General features: G+C 44.9%; 1 protein-coding gene across 2 annotated transcripts in view; it reads left to right on the plus strand.

The window, feature by feature from the left end:
- The window catches only part of KAT7 (lysine acetyltransferase 7), a 33,637-nt gene extending 18,275 nt beyond the window's left edge, over positions 1 to 15,362 (plus strand). For both annotated transcript variants that reach the window (XM_047709302.1, XM_047709303.1), the window contains 8 exons: positions 2,450 to 2,560; positions 4,236 to 4,427; positions 6,980 to 7,069; positions 7,289 to 7,429; positions 8,541 to 8,634; positions 11,532 to 11,678; positions 12,304 to 12,410; positions 13,642 to 15,362. In XM_047709302.1, the coding sequence (XP_047565258.1) occupies positions 2,450 to 2,560; positions 4,236 to 4,427; positions 6,980 to 7,069; positions 7,289 to 7,429; positions 8,541 to 8,634; positions 11,532 to 11,678; positions 12,304 to 12,410; positions 13,642 to 13,743 (984 nt within the window). In that variant the 3' untranslated portion in view covers positions 13,744 to 15,362. The remainder of the gene's footprint in view (positions 1 to 2,449; positions 2,561 to 4,235; positions 4,428 to 6,979; positions 7,070 to 7,288; positions 7,430 to 8,540; positions 8,635 to 11,531; positions 11,679 to 12,303; positions 12,411 to 13,641) is intronic.
- Positions 15,363 to 15,607: the final 245 nt, after the last annotated feature.

Below are 15,607 nucleotides of genomic sequence, written 5' to 3' on the forward strand. Positions count from 1 at the left end.
CTCTCTACTTGTGATGTCTCTCTGTCAAAATAAACAAATAAAATCTTAAAAAAAAAAAAAAAAAAAAAAACCATTATTAAAAGTAATGACTTTTTTTCTTAAAGATTTTATTTATTTGAGAGAGAGAGCTCATGAGCTAGGGGAGAGGGAGAGGGAGAAGCAGAATCCCCCCATTCCCACCCCCAAGCAGGAAGCCCAGGACCTGAGCCAAAGTCAGTTGCTTAACTGACTGAGCCACCCAGGTATCCCCAAAGTAATACACATTTGTAGTAGGAAATGCAGAACACAAAGAGAAGTATACAGAAATAAGCATCAGTCCTACTACCTAAAAAGTAGCCATGTTAGCATTTGGGGATATTTCTTCTTAGCTTTTTACATAATGCCTAATTTATGTAATTTGGATTTTACTGTAAGCACAGCTTTGGATTCCGTGTTTTCACTTAAGTAACTTGAACTGTAATTTCCTCATTTCATAAAAATTCAAGAAATTTTTGCATAAAATTTAACTGTTAAGTAAAGATTTATTGTAAACATGATTTATAAATATGTGTGACTGATATTTATAAATGTGTTAAATGCTTCCTAATGAAAATGCCAAAAATATTAGAGAAGAAAAATTCCAATAAAAATCACCCTCTGAGATAAGAAGCCCCTTCCGCTGCCACGTGTTTTGCTATGAGATCTCTCGGGCTTTTCCTGATGCATATTTTTATCTTTTCATGGAATTGGAATATTGGCTTATCTAGGCGTTAAGTTATTTAATGTATGGCTTGTGGATACTTAGCACAGCTTCACTAAGGCAAGAATATGCCAAACCATGTATTTACTTTTTTGGCCATCCTCACTGCCTTGAAAATGATAACATTATGAATGAGATGGATATGGCCCAGCAGGAAATGGGTGGTGGGTGGATCTGTAGGATCCGCCTACACCAGACTGTTGGGTTTGTAGAGGGGAGGGTTCTAGTAGTGGGCTGCCAGGTGCAAAGTTGTATGCCTCCCTCTGCCTTGTTCAGTGTTTCTATCTACAAATAGGGTAGATGTGGAAGGAGTAAACATGATAGTGGCACTTACTGAATGCTTATGTGCGTAAGCACTAGGCATGGTTATGTTGTTCCCATCATCTTTACGACAACTCTTTGTGCTGGGCGGTGCTTTAACTATTTCATAGATGAGAAGACGGAGGGTTCGAGAAGTAACTTGCCCAGAAATCATATGGGGGGTAGAAAGAATGTCTGAAGTAAAAGCTCCTGAAATTGAGTTTACAAACATCTGCTTTGCAAAATTTGAGCTAGGTTATTTGGACCCAACATTCCTGTTAAAAATGCTGCCTAGGATATTTTTTTATAAGCTTAAAAAAATGTTTATGAAACTAGAAGAAAAAACTTCATATTTAAGAACCTGAATCTTAGATGCAAAAGATACAGGTCAGATGGGCCCAGAGGAACCGGAAGAAATTGTAATAGGGGTTGAGGTACTGGTGAATAGCTTTTTCATATGATAATATACATGCGAATTCTGTAATGTTCTCCTGGGGATGAGCCATCCACTCCACTTAACAACCATTATCTTCTATTCTCTGGGTGGGAGGTGGAGTCTGGGATGGAGTGGGAAGGGCTAGAATCAGAGGTTTTAAAAGGGAAGTTTCCCTTGTGGCCTTTCTTTCCGGTGCCAGGATATTTGTCATGACTGCCATGGTGAGATTTGATACTTACTGAGAACTGGCTTACTTTTATGCTTCTGATTTTCTGAGTATTGTCTCCTCCTCCTCGCTTAGTATTTAGCACAGTGTTTTTTAAAGGGGCCAGCCCGTGTTTCCCATGCGCCGGGGCTGGAGATCTCAGGTGGCAGATTCAGGCCTTGGGCGAACAGCGTCATGGGTGCAGCGACTTCGGGGAAGGGACTTAGCAAGGACCACAGTGTGGATACCCTTCCTCGTTGAGGCTTTTCCTTTCCGTCTAAAATGTGAGACTCTATATAGTCTCAAGAGATTTTGTGTATCTTGTATTGTTCTGCTTTGTTTTGCTTTTAAACATGGGAGTATCCGAGGTTCCTTCCAGATCTCAAGATTCTAGGAATTTGTAGTGCCTTTGGCTTTGTTACATTTTATTTATTTGTATTGTCATGCACATTTTCAGATGAAGAAATGGAGGCATAGAATTCTGACCCTCGAGGTGCTCATTTAGAGAGAGAAGATTGAAACTCCCTTTTGAAGGTGTAGGAGCATTTTCTTTCCAGATTCACTAGGGTGGATAATGGTTGTTTTTGGCATTAACCTGGTAATAGTGTGTCTTGTGCTCAGTCCCCAGTGCCTAGTATAATGCCTGGCATATAGTAGGCACTAAATAAATAGCTTATAGTTGTGCTTGGCCCTCTGGTTGGCATTGACTGAGATAAAATAGATTAAGTTCTTAGAAGCAGTAAGACTCACGCTCTAATTATTTTCCTAGGAACACAGACAGACCTATGGGAACACTCGGGAACCTCTCTTGGAAAACCTGACTAGCGAGTATGACTTGGATCTTTTCCGAAGAGCACAAGCCCGGGCTTCAGAGGATTTGGTGAGTATTAAAACCTTCAGGCTTACGGACTGCTTGTGAAAGTCTTGTAAACTGCCCAGAAAAGTGATAGTGATCGATCAGTTGATGGGAAACAATGAAAATCTCTTTCCCTTCCCGCAGCTATCCTTTATCAGAATGATCCTGCTTCCCATTCATATTTAATTTCCCCTCCTCCCTTTCTTTTCCCTGACCACTTTTCCTTCTCCATCTCATCTCCCAGAAGGACCTGTTTGGTGGGAGTGTTGAGGCCTGGGTTAAACAATAGGTGCCCCTCGGTCTCAGTCGGGCAATTTGCAATTCTGAGAGCCTCTTACTGGTGGCTAAGCCTCTCTTGTTCTCTTTACCAACACCCCCCCACCAACCCAGGAGCTAGCCTTTGCAGGCTTTGCTAGGCCCTCCATTCTAGCTCCAAAAGAATTAAGAGAACAGCATAGAGGAGTAATGGAAAAGGCTGTGGTCAGACGTTTTATAAAGGAAATTAATCTTTGACCTAGCCATGTTTTATCTATGAAGCTGGTTTACTGTTCTGATTTTTATTTACAGTTAGTTTCACTCGGTTTTCATACCCTAGGCAGAATTTTTAACAAGATTGCTTTAAAACAATTGTGGTACCTGTGATTTAACAGATGAAATGTGTTGAAGGAAACTTAGCTTGTAGAGTGAATATCCTCTTTCCCTTTTTTTTTTTTTTTTTTTTAAATTATGTCAAATACTTGATTCACAAATCCTCAGAGAGACTTGTTGGAACCTTGGAGGGGGCAGGGTTTGGTAGTTGCTTTTCTTCTTCCTGTTCTGGAGCGGAGTATTTCCTGTCAAAGCTCTCCACCTGGTTAGGCTTGAAAATTTGTCCTATAGTCAGGTCCTAACCACTGAGTGGGGAGTGATATCCAAAAAATATTTTCTGCCTCATCTGGAGTAGAGTCCAGTACTAAAGCACTGTCCATGTTTCAAAAATATGTTTTCAGGGACCTGCTTTGACAGGATGGCCCCGTATACCTGTGGATTTACATCACACAGATCCATACAGCTTTAGAGGCAGATAGTAAAGCACATTCTAGATAATCTTTCGGGTTGGTTTTACAATGTTTGGTAAGGGCGGGGCATTTTTCTTTGTGGTAGATTGCCTTTATCAAGTGGTTTGGTGCCGGGTGATGAGAAACAAAATTTTACCAAGGACTTGGTACTGAGGTTCTAGAGGTGAGGCCCACCCACAGCATGATAGGGAGCAGAGGAAAGCTGCGGTCTGTTGAGACCTATGCTTCCAGGCAGTGTAGATTGTGAGTTTTCTAGAAGCCATCCTGACTATCTGTGTCCGGGTGGGCAGCCCTCTTCAGTGCAAGTTTCTCATGCATTAAAAGTCAGTTGTTTTTTTTTCAAGATTTTATTTATTTACTTGGCAGAGATCACAAGTAGGCAGAGAGAGAGAGAGGGAGAAGCAGGCTCCCCGCTGAGCAGAGAGCTGGATGCGGGGCTCAATCCCAGGACCCTGAGATCATGGCCCGAGCCAGAGGCAGAGGCTTTAACCCACTGAGCCACCCAGGCGCCCCTAGAAGTCAGTTCTGTTTTTTTCTCCTAGCCTAGCATGGTGGCATGCGAACAGGCATACTAGAGACTTTTTGAAGACAAAGATGGTCAGTCGTAATCCTCTGGCTTTCTGATTTCTTCTCTACAATAGGAGAAGCTAAGGCTGCAAGGCCAAATCACAGAGGGGAGCAACATGATTAAAACAATTGCTTTTGGTCGTTATGAGCTCGATACGTGGTACCACTCTCCCTATCCCGAAGAATACGCGCGCCTGGGACGGCTCTACATGTGCGAATTCTGTTTGAAGTATATGAAGAGCCAAACGATACTCCGCCGACACATGGTACGCCATCTTGGGGTTCTGCGATCGTCATGGTGGAGCTCTGGATGTTGACCTCTACCTGGATGACCTCCACCTCTTAGCCTCTCTCAGTGGTCCATAGGAATGGCACAGAGGCATAGGAAAGGGCAAGCCACGTTTCAGGGTGGGGCCTGGCGGGTGGGGGCAGGTGGCACCCGAAGCAGCTGATGTCCTGGAACCACATCCTGTCACACACACTGCCTTGTCTTTTTTTCTTGCTGCCTGGTACCGTTTCTCCCTGGGATACGAATTACCTCTGCCCACAGTTTTTATGTGTCCCAAACTTGATAAAAACAAGTGGACTTCATTAGACAGGGCAAGGACGACGTGACTCACTTCATATCCCTAGCAACCAGTGGGGGCAGGAAGTGCCCTGTAACTGCTGAATGAATGCGTATTTAAAGGAGACAAATTATGGAATTAACAAAATGGCTCCTTTGGTGCCTTCTCCCGAGTTTAGTGCTTTCTGGTTCCTGAATATTGTCCTTCCTGTTCAGATAGGAAGAAAGACTTGTTTTATTGTTCATATATATGCTCACTAGGTATTTTGTAGCTTTAAGCCATTTTTTTGTTGCCTAGCTGTAGAGTGAAAAATCTCGTCTTAAATAAGGGAATTTCTGGAAGCAGGGATGGGGAAGAGAGGAAGGAGCGTTTCAGGTGGGCACCTTCGTTTTCCTGTTTCTGTCGTCCCAGCGTAATTTGGCTCTAAGACCTTTTAGGGTATACCTTCTTCCATCCCCTTCCACTTTTATTTCCCAGGTTTTCTGTGTGTTGAGCTTCTGTGGCCCAGGCTTTCCCAGAGTTCCCATCCTTCCCCTCTTTTTTTTTTTCTTAAAGATTTTATTTATTTGACAGAGAGAGACACAGTGAGAGAGGGAGCACAAGCAGGGGGAGTAGGAGAGGGAAAAGCAGGCTTCCCACTGAGCAAGGAGCCCAATGTGGGCTTGATCATGACCCGAACCGAAGGCAGATGCTTAATGACGGAGCCACCCGGTTGCCCCATGTCCTTCTCCTCTTGTCCCCAGTTGGTTTGGGAGATAACTGCATTTTGTGTTCTCTGGAACACACACACTGTTGCAGCCTAGAACCGCCCCGCTGAGTTCAGCCTTCTAGACTCCTGCACACTTGCCTGGGACAGGGCCCTCTAATGGATGGAGGACTAGTGGGGACACTGCGCCACCGGGGTGAGGGTAGCAGAGGACTGGTCTCCGTGATGGTAGACCATGGAGATAAACTAAAATCCAGTTCTCCTATGTGAAAGTAAGGCTGGTATTTTGACTGATGTGAACTGCTGACCATTTAGGTTTTACTTCTTTTTGTTTCTGGTTACTTAGTGGCGCTAACCAATGTAATAGCCCAAAAGGGCAAGACATAGTAGTAGGTAGGGAAAACAGAAGGTTTGGATAAATCTGAGGGTCAAGTAAACATTTTGAATATTGGAGGATCTGTATTACGGGGAGGTACAAAATCGATTTTCAGGTTATGGAAACCTGTTTTTTCATCTACACTTGTGATTCCCATTGCTTCATGAGTAATCGCTGAAACGGGCCACCTTTGGCCATTTTTGGCTTCTGTTTCTAAACAATTGTTGCATTAGTTGGGTTGTTGGAAAGAGCCAGCATGAGTAAGCAGGTGGATCCAGCCACAAACTGGGGGCAGAGCTTTCTTGAAGCCATTCCAGTTAGCGTTTGGATTTACACGTGGCAATGGGGTGTGTCTTGAGTTGACCAGAAGTTAGAATAAAACTTAGTAGAAAATGTTCCATTTACATATGCTTCTTAAATGATGTTTTTTAATGTGTTTGCATAAAACCTTATAAGAATTCACATATTTACAGCAAGGGCTGACTGGCTGCATTAAATCCTTTCGCATTTGAGGGTGAAGAAAGGGGGACTTTGTGCCCCCTTGTGGCCAGCTGTCCACCCACCTCCGCAGTTTCTTGCTCTAGAACCAGGCTACCTTGCTTGTTTTTTAAGCCCTGGAAGGGCGTCCTCATCTTCCTTATATAACAAAGGGAAAACTTAGGTGTGGGGGTTAGTCTTTATTGTTGTGGGTGTCTTTTTTAATCGGAAGAAAAGACTGACGGTGAGGCGGTCGCAAAGTTTACTAGTAAAGGCGAACATGAAGTGTTCCTGCCTTTCCTTAGCAGCTCTTAAGCTGCTAGAAATAAGCTGCTCAAGAATTTCCTCTTGGCGCAGGGAGTTTTAGAATCAAGGGTATTTTTTATTTATCTGGCTTTTACTTAGTAGGTGATTTTAATCTCCTGGGTTGAAACAGGGCCAGAGTATGATCTAGAAAACTTGTTCTAAACTGCTATAAAAATACCGTAAACACATTCCTATGACTTTAGAAGCCGTTAATTGTTTTACTAAAAAAAAAGGAAAAAAAAAAAACCTCTTGTGTACGTTCTCAAGTGTGTCCAGTTGTCTCTCATCTCCGCTAACTAAATTTGACCTGTGATTCATTTTCCCATTTAAGCAGCAGTCTTGTTGGGGAAGGCTTTTTTCCCAGATACGAATTCCATTCTCTTGCAGGCTAAATGTGTGTGGAAACACCCACCTGGCGATGAGATCTATCGGAAAGGCTCCATCTCCGTGTTTGAAGTGGACGGCAAGAAAAACAAGGTAAGCAGGTGCGGTGGTGGAGGGTGTATATTCACAGGTCCCAGCAGCAGTTTGTTACGCCTCCCATCTCCCCCTTGTAGAGGTGATAGGACTCTGCTGTTGACCAAAGCACACTTTCTGCCTCATCAACAACCACGATAGGATCTTTAGGTTTAGGCCTTTATCTGATAAGTTGAGGAATCACTGGCCCATGCATGAATTCTCTTTCTCTGCTTCCAGATCTACTGCCAAAACCTGTGCCTGTTGGCCAAGCTTTTTCTGGACCACAAGACGTTATATTATGATGTGGAACCCTTCCTGTTTTATGTTATGACAGAAGCGGACAACACCGGCTGTCACCTGATTGGATATTTTTCCAAGGTCAGCAGGATCTGGAGATTAAGAAGCTACTGGCCCCAGCAGGGTGATTGATGTTGGCATTTGGGGACCCAGATCACTGACAGGAAGAGGCTGGACCCTGAGCAATGATGACAGCCCTTCCCTTAAGGATTGGGTGGGAAGGTTTCACAGAAATCCATGTATCAAAGATTGTTGAATGAAAGTATGCGATTCTTTATTAAAAGCTTCTGGTTTATTCCTTTCTGGACTTGTGGCTTAGAGCTGCCTATTAATTACTGGCCAAGGCCCTGCCTACTAACCCCGAAGCCCACATTTTGTAGTCAGGCCAGCGCTCCTGGCTTTGCTCTCTGTTATTAGCCTAAAACCAGGAATATATTCCTTTTGCCTGGTTTTCTAGCTGGGCTTATTCTGTGATAACACCACTGTGCTTTTGAAAGCTGAAGGCCAGGTTTTGCTTTTGACTTCTTAGTAGGAACTTTCTTGAAATCTGATTCACATGCCACACACTTCACTCATTTAAAGCCTGTACCTCAGTGGCTTTTGTATTGCCAGAATAGCGCAGCAACCACGCAGGCCCCCCTGCTCTGTTTTCGTTACCCCAGCAAGCAGCCCTGACCATTGCCGCTCAGCCGCTGCCAGCCCCCACCAGCCCCCTGGCTCTAGGAGTTTGCCTGTCATGAACATTTTCCGTAAATGGAACCGGACAGTATGTGATGGGAGTGTTTGTTCACTCCCGTCCAAACTGGAGGCTTCCTGGTGGGGATCCCTCTCTTTTCCACTAGCCAGTCCCCTTTTGAAAAATTACATTTACAGAGGGTTGCCCTGAACGACTCCACAGTCAACCCCTCCTGGCCTTGCTCTGACTAGAAAGAACTCCGTCAGCCCCCCTTAAATTGATACTGGTCTCCGAGCAAGGGGGAGCCTGCCATGGCTGGCTTTGGCCATTATTGTAACCAGTGTAGGTGGAACTGTGAGTTCCTGTGACTGTGAGTCTGTGAGTGTGACAGCCACTCCCCGGAACTCCCTGTCCAGACAGTTTGCTAGCAGCCTTATTTTCTGTTTGTGGGACTCCTGACACCTTGGGTTCCAAGCTCTCCTGACGTGGTCTCATCTGTTTTGCTCTTGACTGTAGGAAAAGAATTCATTCCTCAACTACAACGTGTCGTGTATCCTCACCATGCCTCAGTACATGAGACAGGGCTATGGCAAGATGCTCATCGATTTCAGTAAGTGCGACTGCTGCAGCCTGAGCTCCGCAAGCCGTGGGGGTGATGGGAGCAATTGGGTCTCTGGTGCCTGGCACGCAGCAAGAGGACGGATGTGTGGACAGAATCTGAAGGTCCTGGGTCAGCCGGTGTACCTGGAACCGTCAGTGAATGCAGGCCTCAGTCGCTACCTGATGGTGGGGCAAGTAGGGGATAGGACAGAAGGTTCCTGATTATCCCCGTTTGAGACAAGGAACAACAGCACATGTATGCTGAAGGCTTCAAATCTGTTCCTGGGTTAGGGATTTCAGTTTTGTAAGGACTTGTCCAGTGGCAATCCATGTACCTGATAAAGGCTTTGGGCCTCTTTAGTAGTATATTCTGTATTTGGGAATTTGCCTACTCGAATTTATTTTTAATCCCCAAATCTGTACTCTTGGCATGTCTACAGTCACTTGTGGACGTGCACACAGCTGCAAAAAGGAAGTCACATTTTCTCTGCTCCAGTCAAACAAGCAGGTGCCTTGTTTTGGCTCTCCATGTAAACACATGTTTTTTTCTGTCTGTTAGTGCCATGCTTTTCATATTTTTGTGCATTTTTTTGCTGATTTTATTTTAATTTTTTTTAAAGATCTTATTTATTTGTCACAGAGAGATCACAAGTAGGCGGAGAGGCAGGCAGAGAGAGGGGGAAACAGGCTCCCTGCTGAAGAGAGAATCCGATTCGGGGCTGGATCCCAGGACCCTGAGATCATGACCTAAGCCACAGGCAGAGGCTTAACCCACTGAGCTGCGGAGGTGCCCCTTTAATTTTTTAAAGGATTTTATTTATTTGAGACGGAAACAGCATGAGGCAGGGTGGGGGAGGGAGAGGGAGAAGCAGGCTCCCCACTGAACAGGGAGCCCAGTGTGGGACTTGATCCCACAACCCTGGGACCATGATCTGAGCTGAGGGCAGACACTTAACAGACTGAGCCACCCAGGTGCCCTTGTTGCTGATTTTATTTATTTATTTACTTACTTACTTACTTAATTTTTGTTTTAAAGATTTTATTTATTTATTTGACAGAGAGAAATCACAAGTAGGCAGAGAGAGAGAGGAGGAAGCAGGCTCCCCGCTGAGCAGAAAGCCCAATGTGGGGCTCGAAGCCAGGACCTGGGATCATGACCTGAGCCGAAGGCAGCGGCTTAACCCACTGAGCCACCCAGGCGCCCCTCTTAGTTAATTTTTTAAAGATTTTATTTATTTGTCAGAGAGAGCACAAAGCAGGGGGAAACATCAGGCAGAGAGGAAGAAGCAGACTCCGTGCAGAGCAGGGAGCCCGAAGTGGGACTCCATCCCAGGACCCTGGGATCATGACCTGAGCTGAAGGCAGATGCTTAACCGACTGAGCTACCCAGGAGTCCCTTGTTGCTAATTTTAAATGGCCCCTAGGTGTAGTGCCAGAACGCAAGGTTGTTGTGTTGTTGTGCTGTTGGCCGGGAGTTCAATGCTAATGAGTCAACCATGTATATTTAAAAAGGTATTGTTAAACAGAGACACCTAAGACAAGGTAACCATAATGACGGGTTGATGAAAATATGACCAGAGGCTTACAGAAACCTAACCCAGGTTCCCCTAGGAGCAGTGGTTCAGTGTTCGCTAACTCAGTGCTTGCCATGACTTTGCAGAACGTAACACCTGTATAAATGATGCGAGTCAACTGTATTTTATTCAGTGTTCCCTGTCCTACAACACTCTAGTCAGAATTATAATTCTTAGAGTTAGCCTTCCAGTCCATTGCCTTCCAGCTGTGGGAAGTGATGAAATCAGGAAGTGGCACAGCCCACGGAGGAGGGGGGCCCTATATCTTGGAAAAGGTGACGCCTATTTTATAAACTTGATTTTATGTAGATTTTCAAGCGTATATAAAAGTGTGGAATAGGGGCGCCTGGGTGGCTAAGTGGGTTAAAATGCCTCTGCCTTCGGCTCAGGTCATGATCTTGGGTCCTGGGATGGAGCCCCGCATCGGGCTCTCTGCTCAGCAGGGAGCCTGCTTCTTCCTCTCTCTCTGCCTGCCTCTCTGCCTACTTGTGATCTCTCTCTGTCAAATAAATAAATAAAAATCTTTTTTAAAAAAAGTGTGGAATAGATAATAAAAGCCCTTGTAACGTATGATTAACGTTTCATGGTCAGTCTTGTTTTACCTCTATTCTCAACCTGTTACTTTCACATCTCTAACAGATAAGTTCTATTTCATGTTAAAAAAAAATCCAAACCTCCCCAAGATACTTAATACCCTAAGTTACAGTGTTCAGATTACCCCGATTCTCTGATTTTTTTTTCTTCCTTTTAAAGAAAACGCACATGTAATTATTTTTACTTAGCTCCAAATAGAATTGATACATTGGGATTGATAGATGTGGCTTGTAAATCCCTTTTAATCTGAAAAGTTCCCACTCCCATCTCTTGTATTTCTTTCCTATTTATTGAAAGCCCATTAGTTTTCCACGAGCATTTGGCAGAGCATGCATTTTGCGGACTGCGTCTCCATAATATTTAACGTTAGACGTTCAGATGTTAGAACCAGAGGCTGCAAGATACCCATTACTGAGATAATCTATTCTTAAAATTGAAAAATTTCAAAAAACATAAAAAGTGACATAATAAAATGGCTCCCCATCTCTGTTCCAGCGCACACCTACCGATTACTGTTGTTATTAACATTTTTATCTTGTGAAGCCTTCCATAGTTTTCTTAATGTCATTTACAGCTAAATGCAAACACACCATTCTCCCCTTTCGGCTTAGCCCAAGGCAGCACTCTGTACAGTCACTGCCCCAGCTTGAATGTCTGACCCCTAGTTGGTACCATGAAGCCGCCTGTCCTTAAGCTTTCTGTGTTGGCATAGCAGTGTCTGCATTTTGTTTCTCGCTAGGTTACTTGCTTTCCAAAGTGGAAGAAAAAGTCGGCTCCCCGGAGCGTCCCCTCTCCGACCTGGGGCTCATAAGCTATCGCAGTTACTGGAAAGAAGTGCTTCTCCGTTACCTGCATAATTTCCAAGGCAAAGAGATTTCTATCAAAGGTTGGTTTTTGGCTCTTGAGGATCATTGATACCCAAGATGTTAATGGCACTGGACATTCCACCTTTTCTCCTTGGCCCTGCTCGGCTTGGTCACCTGCAAAGAGAAAGCCCTCAGTGCTTCATCTGAACAGGAGAACAGATGTCCCCTGGATGCAGGCCACTGCAGAGACCCTCCCAAAATTGCCGAAGGACTCCAGAGCATTTGGCCCTTTGGGAATGGCTATATGATTTTGGTTTCACAAACCTGGAGTGGTTAACACTAGTTCTTAAACGAAAGTCCAGAAGGAAGAAGAATGTGAATTTTTCTTTTCCCAATTCTTTGGGAAATGTAGGACCTGATAAGATATGCCTGTATATTTATGTAAGGGTGGAAGAAAGTAGGTCTGTTTTTGACCTTGATTTCTGTACAGGTCAGAGTGATTTCTTGCTCTTGTATTTCTCTTTCATAGTTATTAGGACCCGTCAAATAAGTGCTTTGTAAGCTTTTTCTGAGCAGGTTGGGTTAAGTATCCGACTCCATTCGTCTGGGTTTCCTCTAAGCGGGGTGAGGGGCTCGGGTTGGTGGGGGTCAGTGAAGGTGTAGGTCTGTATTTTGGCCTGGTTCTCAGTAGTGCTTCTGTTTCAGAAATTAGCCAGGAGACAGCTGTGAATCCTGTGGACATTGTCAGCACTCTGCAAGCCCTTCAGATGCTCAAGTACTGGAAAGGAAAACACCTAGTTTTAAAGAGACAGGTAAAGTTTTTTTGTCAGCTGTTGTCTCAGTGCTGAATGTCTCTTGAGACCTAGCAGAGCAAAATGGGGCCTTAATACCCTTAAAGTAGCCTTCTCTCTCTCTCTTTTTTTTTTTTTTTTGTTTTGTTTTAAGATTTTATTTATCAATTTGTCAGAGAGAGAGAACAAGCAAGGGGAGCAGCAGGCAAAGGGAGAAGCAGGACTCAATCCCAGGACCCTGGGACCGTGACCTGAGCCGAAGGCAGACACTTTACCAACTGAGCCTAGCCTTCTCTTCTTAAGGGAATTTGCCCACATGTACCTTTTATTGGGTCTCTCTCTTTTTTTTTTTTTTTTTTTGAGCCTGCAGTGAAGCCTGTTGGGCTTACTTCTTATCTTATCCTTTATCTGAAACTTTGAGTAAGCTCCTGTCTCTGATTTGGATGACACAAGCAAAGGAGCTCAGTTAAGCAGCTTTGTGTCACACAGCACTTTTGTCCTAACGATTTTCTTCGATTGGAGCAAATTCCCCACCTGTTTGAAGGGAATCCTCACAAACTCCAGGGCTTGTGCACTTTTTTCTCTTATAAAAATATTTTAAAATATCTTTGTGGAAGTGCACTTAAAAGGTATATATTATATATATATAATATAATTATAATTAATATAATATTATATATGTATATGTATATCTGAGCATGAAGCCTGATGCTGGGCTTGATCTCACAGCCCTGAGGTCACCACCTGAAACTAAGAGTCGGCTGCCCAACCTCCTGAGCCTCCCCGGTGTCCCTCATGTAAGTGCTTTTAATTTGTTTTAGTTGAGAAACCTATAATGGAAGGTGAATAATTTCCGTTCTTTCTGAGGACAGAGCAGCAATGGGTTTTTGTAGGAAAGCATTTTCTAAATCAAAAGATAAATTTTTTTTAAAGCTTTTATTTATTTATTTGACAGAGATCAGAAGTAGGCAGAGAGAGAGGGAGAGGGAAGCAGGCTCCCTGCTGAGCTGAGAGCCGGATGTGGGACTTGATCCCAGGACCCTGAGATAATGACCTGAGCCGAAGGCAGAGGCTTTATCCCACTGAGCCACCCAGGCGCCCCTAAAAGATAATTTTTTTATACCTGTTTCCCTCCATAGTGTATCATTAAACCTTTGGAGATTCATCCTTCACTAACAGGCATTTTGGAATCCGTATATAAAGACATTTTCGTTGAATGTGTAAAGTCATTCTTCCTGTTGTTCTCCCGCAGGACCTGATTGACGAGTGGATAGCCAAAGAGGCCAAAAGATCCAACTCCAATAAAACCATGGATCCAAGCTGCTTAAAATGGACCCCTCCCAAGGGCACTTAAAGTGACCTGTTACTCTGAGCCAGCGAACCCCAGCAGTAGGAATCCGTACCCTAGGGATCTGTCTGTCATTTCTGTTGCTCTTGTGATTGGCAAGTACAGTATCCTTTGGGAAGGCCACCCCCCTCAGGACTGTCCTGGCTCCGACCCTCGTGTTCACTGCAGACGCTGGTTCTGAGGAACTGCTGTTTCGGCCTCAGTGAGGTTGCCTGGATGGGATCTCTGTTAAACTTGAGAGCAGATCCCTCGTAGCACTGACCCAAGGTGTTCTGTTTGGTACTGTACCTGTCCAGTCACTGGTTCTCCTCATGTCCTCTAGCCCCACAAGGTTGTGTTGTGTCTTCTAAACTTTGTACTAGTGCTTCTTGCTGCCGGGTCACCAGACTTCCAGACCATGGTTTGCCACCACCAGGACCTTTCCAGTTCCTCCTTAAATGTGGTTTTTTGGGGGGTGGGGGGAGAGCAGGGAAGAGGTAACATTTCTGACTGTGTGTACTGTGAGGGGTCCATTCCCTTCGGATTTTAGCTCACTTTAAATTTTTTTCCACCAGTTTTATTGAAAGAGGCCGGGTTTTGATCAGTGTCAAGCTGACAAGAGACCAGTATTTTTTTAGCCTCTCCCAGGGACTCGTCTTGGCAACTGCACATAATTTATCCGAATGAAATGGAGAGGAGAATTGACAGGTGGTGATTCTGTACTTTGATTTGAGTTCACCGGTGGGCTGCGTGTTGGTGGAAGGGAACGAGTCCTTTTTTGCCTCACCAGAAAGTGCCCAGCCCTAAATGTTTTCCTCTCTTGTGATCCCCTGCCCCTTTTGTCATTTGCAGGGGCCAAACAGTGTCCGGTTCTCCCTCTCATGCTGCATGCTAACCGGTTCATTTAGAGTACAGAAACCTCCCCCTCCCTGCGCCCCCCCCATACCTGTCGCTCAGATCTGGCACACCTGTACTTCTGCCTCGGTTGCATTGATTTTTGCCCGAACCTCCTCAGAGAAGTAGGAAATGATTGCACCTGACTTCCGGCTCTCCTCTCAGCCCTTGACTCAGCAAGGCAGAGTGCCACGGCCACCCGCCCCCCCACCCAGCATTTGCTTCTCCCACTGCGCCTCACCCTCCCTTGAACCGAAGTGCTCCTGCCCTTTCAAGAACTCCATTTCCTTTTTGGGATTTGACACCGTTCCCCGCCCGGGTCTCTGCTCTCCTATTTTTGGCCTCAAGCAAAGGAAGAGCCGCTCCCTCTAATTTCTCCAGCTCATTATAACCCGCTATCTTGGGGGCAGCTCTGGATGTAGGACATGTGCTTCCCTTCCCAACTTGGTCTCCTCCAACACTGCTGAGTGTGGAGCCCTCCCCACGGTCCCAACTCTGGTCATTTGTGCCTTTCTCTCATCCTCTCTGTACACTACTTATACTCACTGTGGGTTGGGGGGAGCTCCTTTTAAGCATGTTCCGGTGGCAGCTCCCCGCCAGTTTCAGTGTCACTGTTAACGTTTATCCAAAAGCAACTTCACTGCGGGTTTTCTTAAGGGGTAAAGGTCTTTGACCGAAGCTAACCCTTCCCCACATGTGGTAGAATGTGCTATTCTCTATCTACTCCTCAATAAAGCATGTTCTCTGCTCAAGCCTGTTGCACTTGGGAGCTCTTCCTTAATTCTGGAAATGGGGCAGCCGACCTGCTACTGATGGCAAGCATGCTTGGCATTTATCTTCCCCAGCAGTGAGCTGGCTGTTGATGGATGTGGTTTGTGGCTGAGGAATTTTGCTCTGATGCAGGCTATAGAGAGCGCGATTACTCTTAACTTGTCTAGTTGGTGGGATGAATTCTCTCTGCCTCACTTGGTTGCAGCTAAGAGGTACGCATAGCATT

Source organism: Lutra lutra, chromosome 16 (genome assembly GCF_902655055.1).
Source record: "Lutra lutra chromosome 16, mLutLut1.2, whole genome shotgun sequence".
Lineage (NCBI taxonomy): Eukaryota > Metazoa > Chordata > Mammalia > Carnivora > Mustelidae > Lutra > Lutra lutra.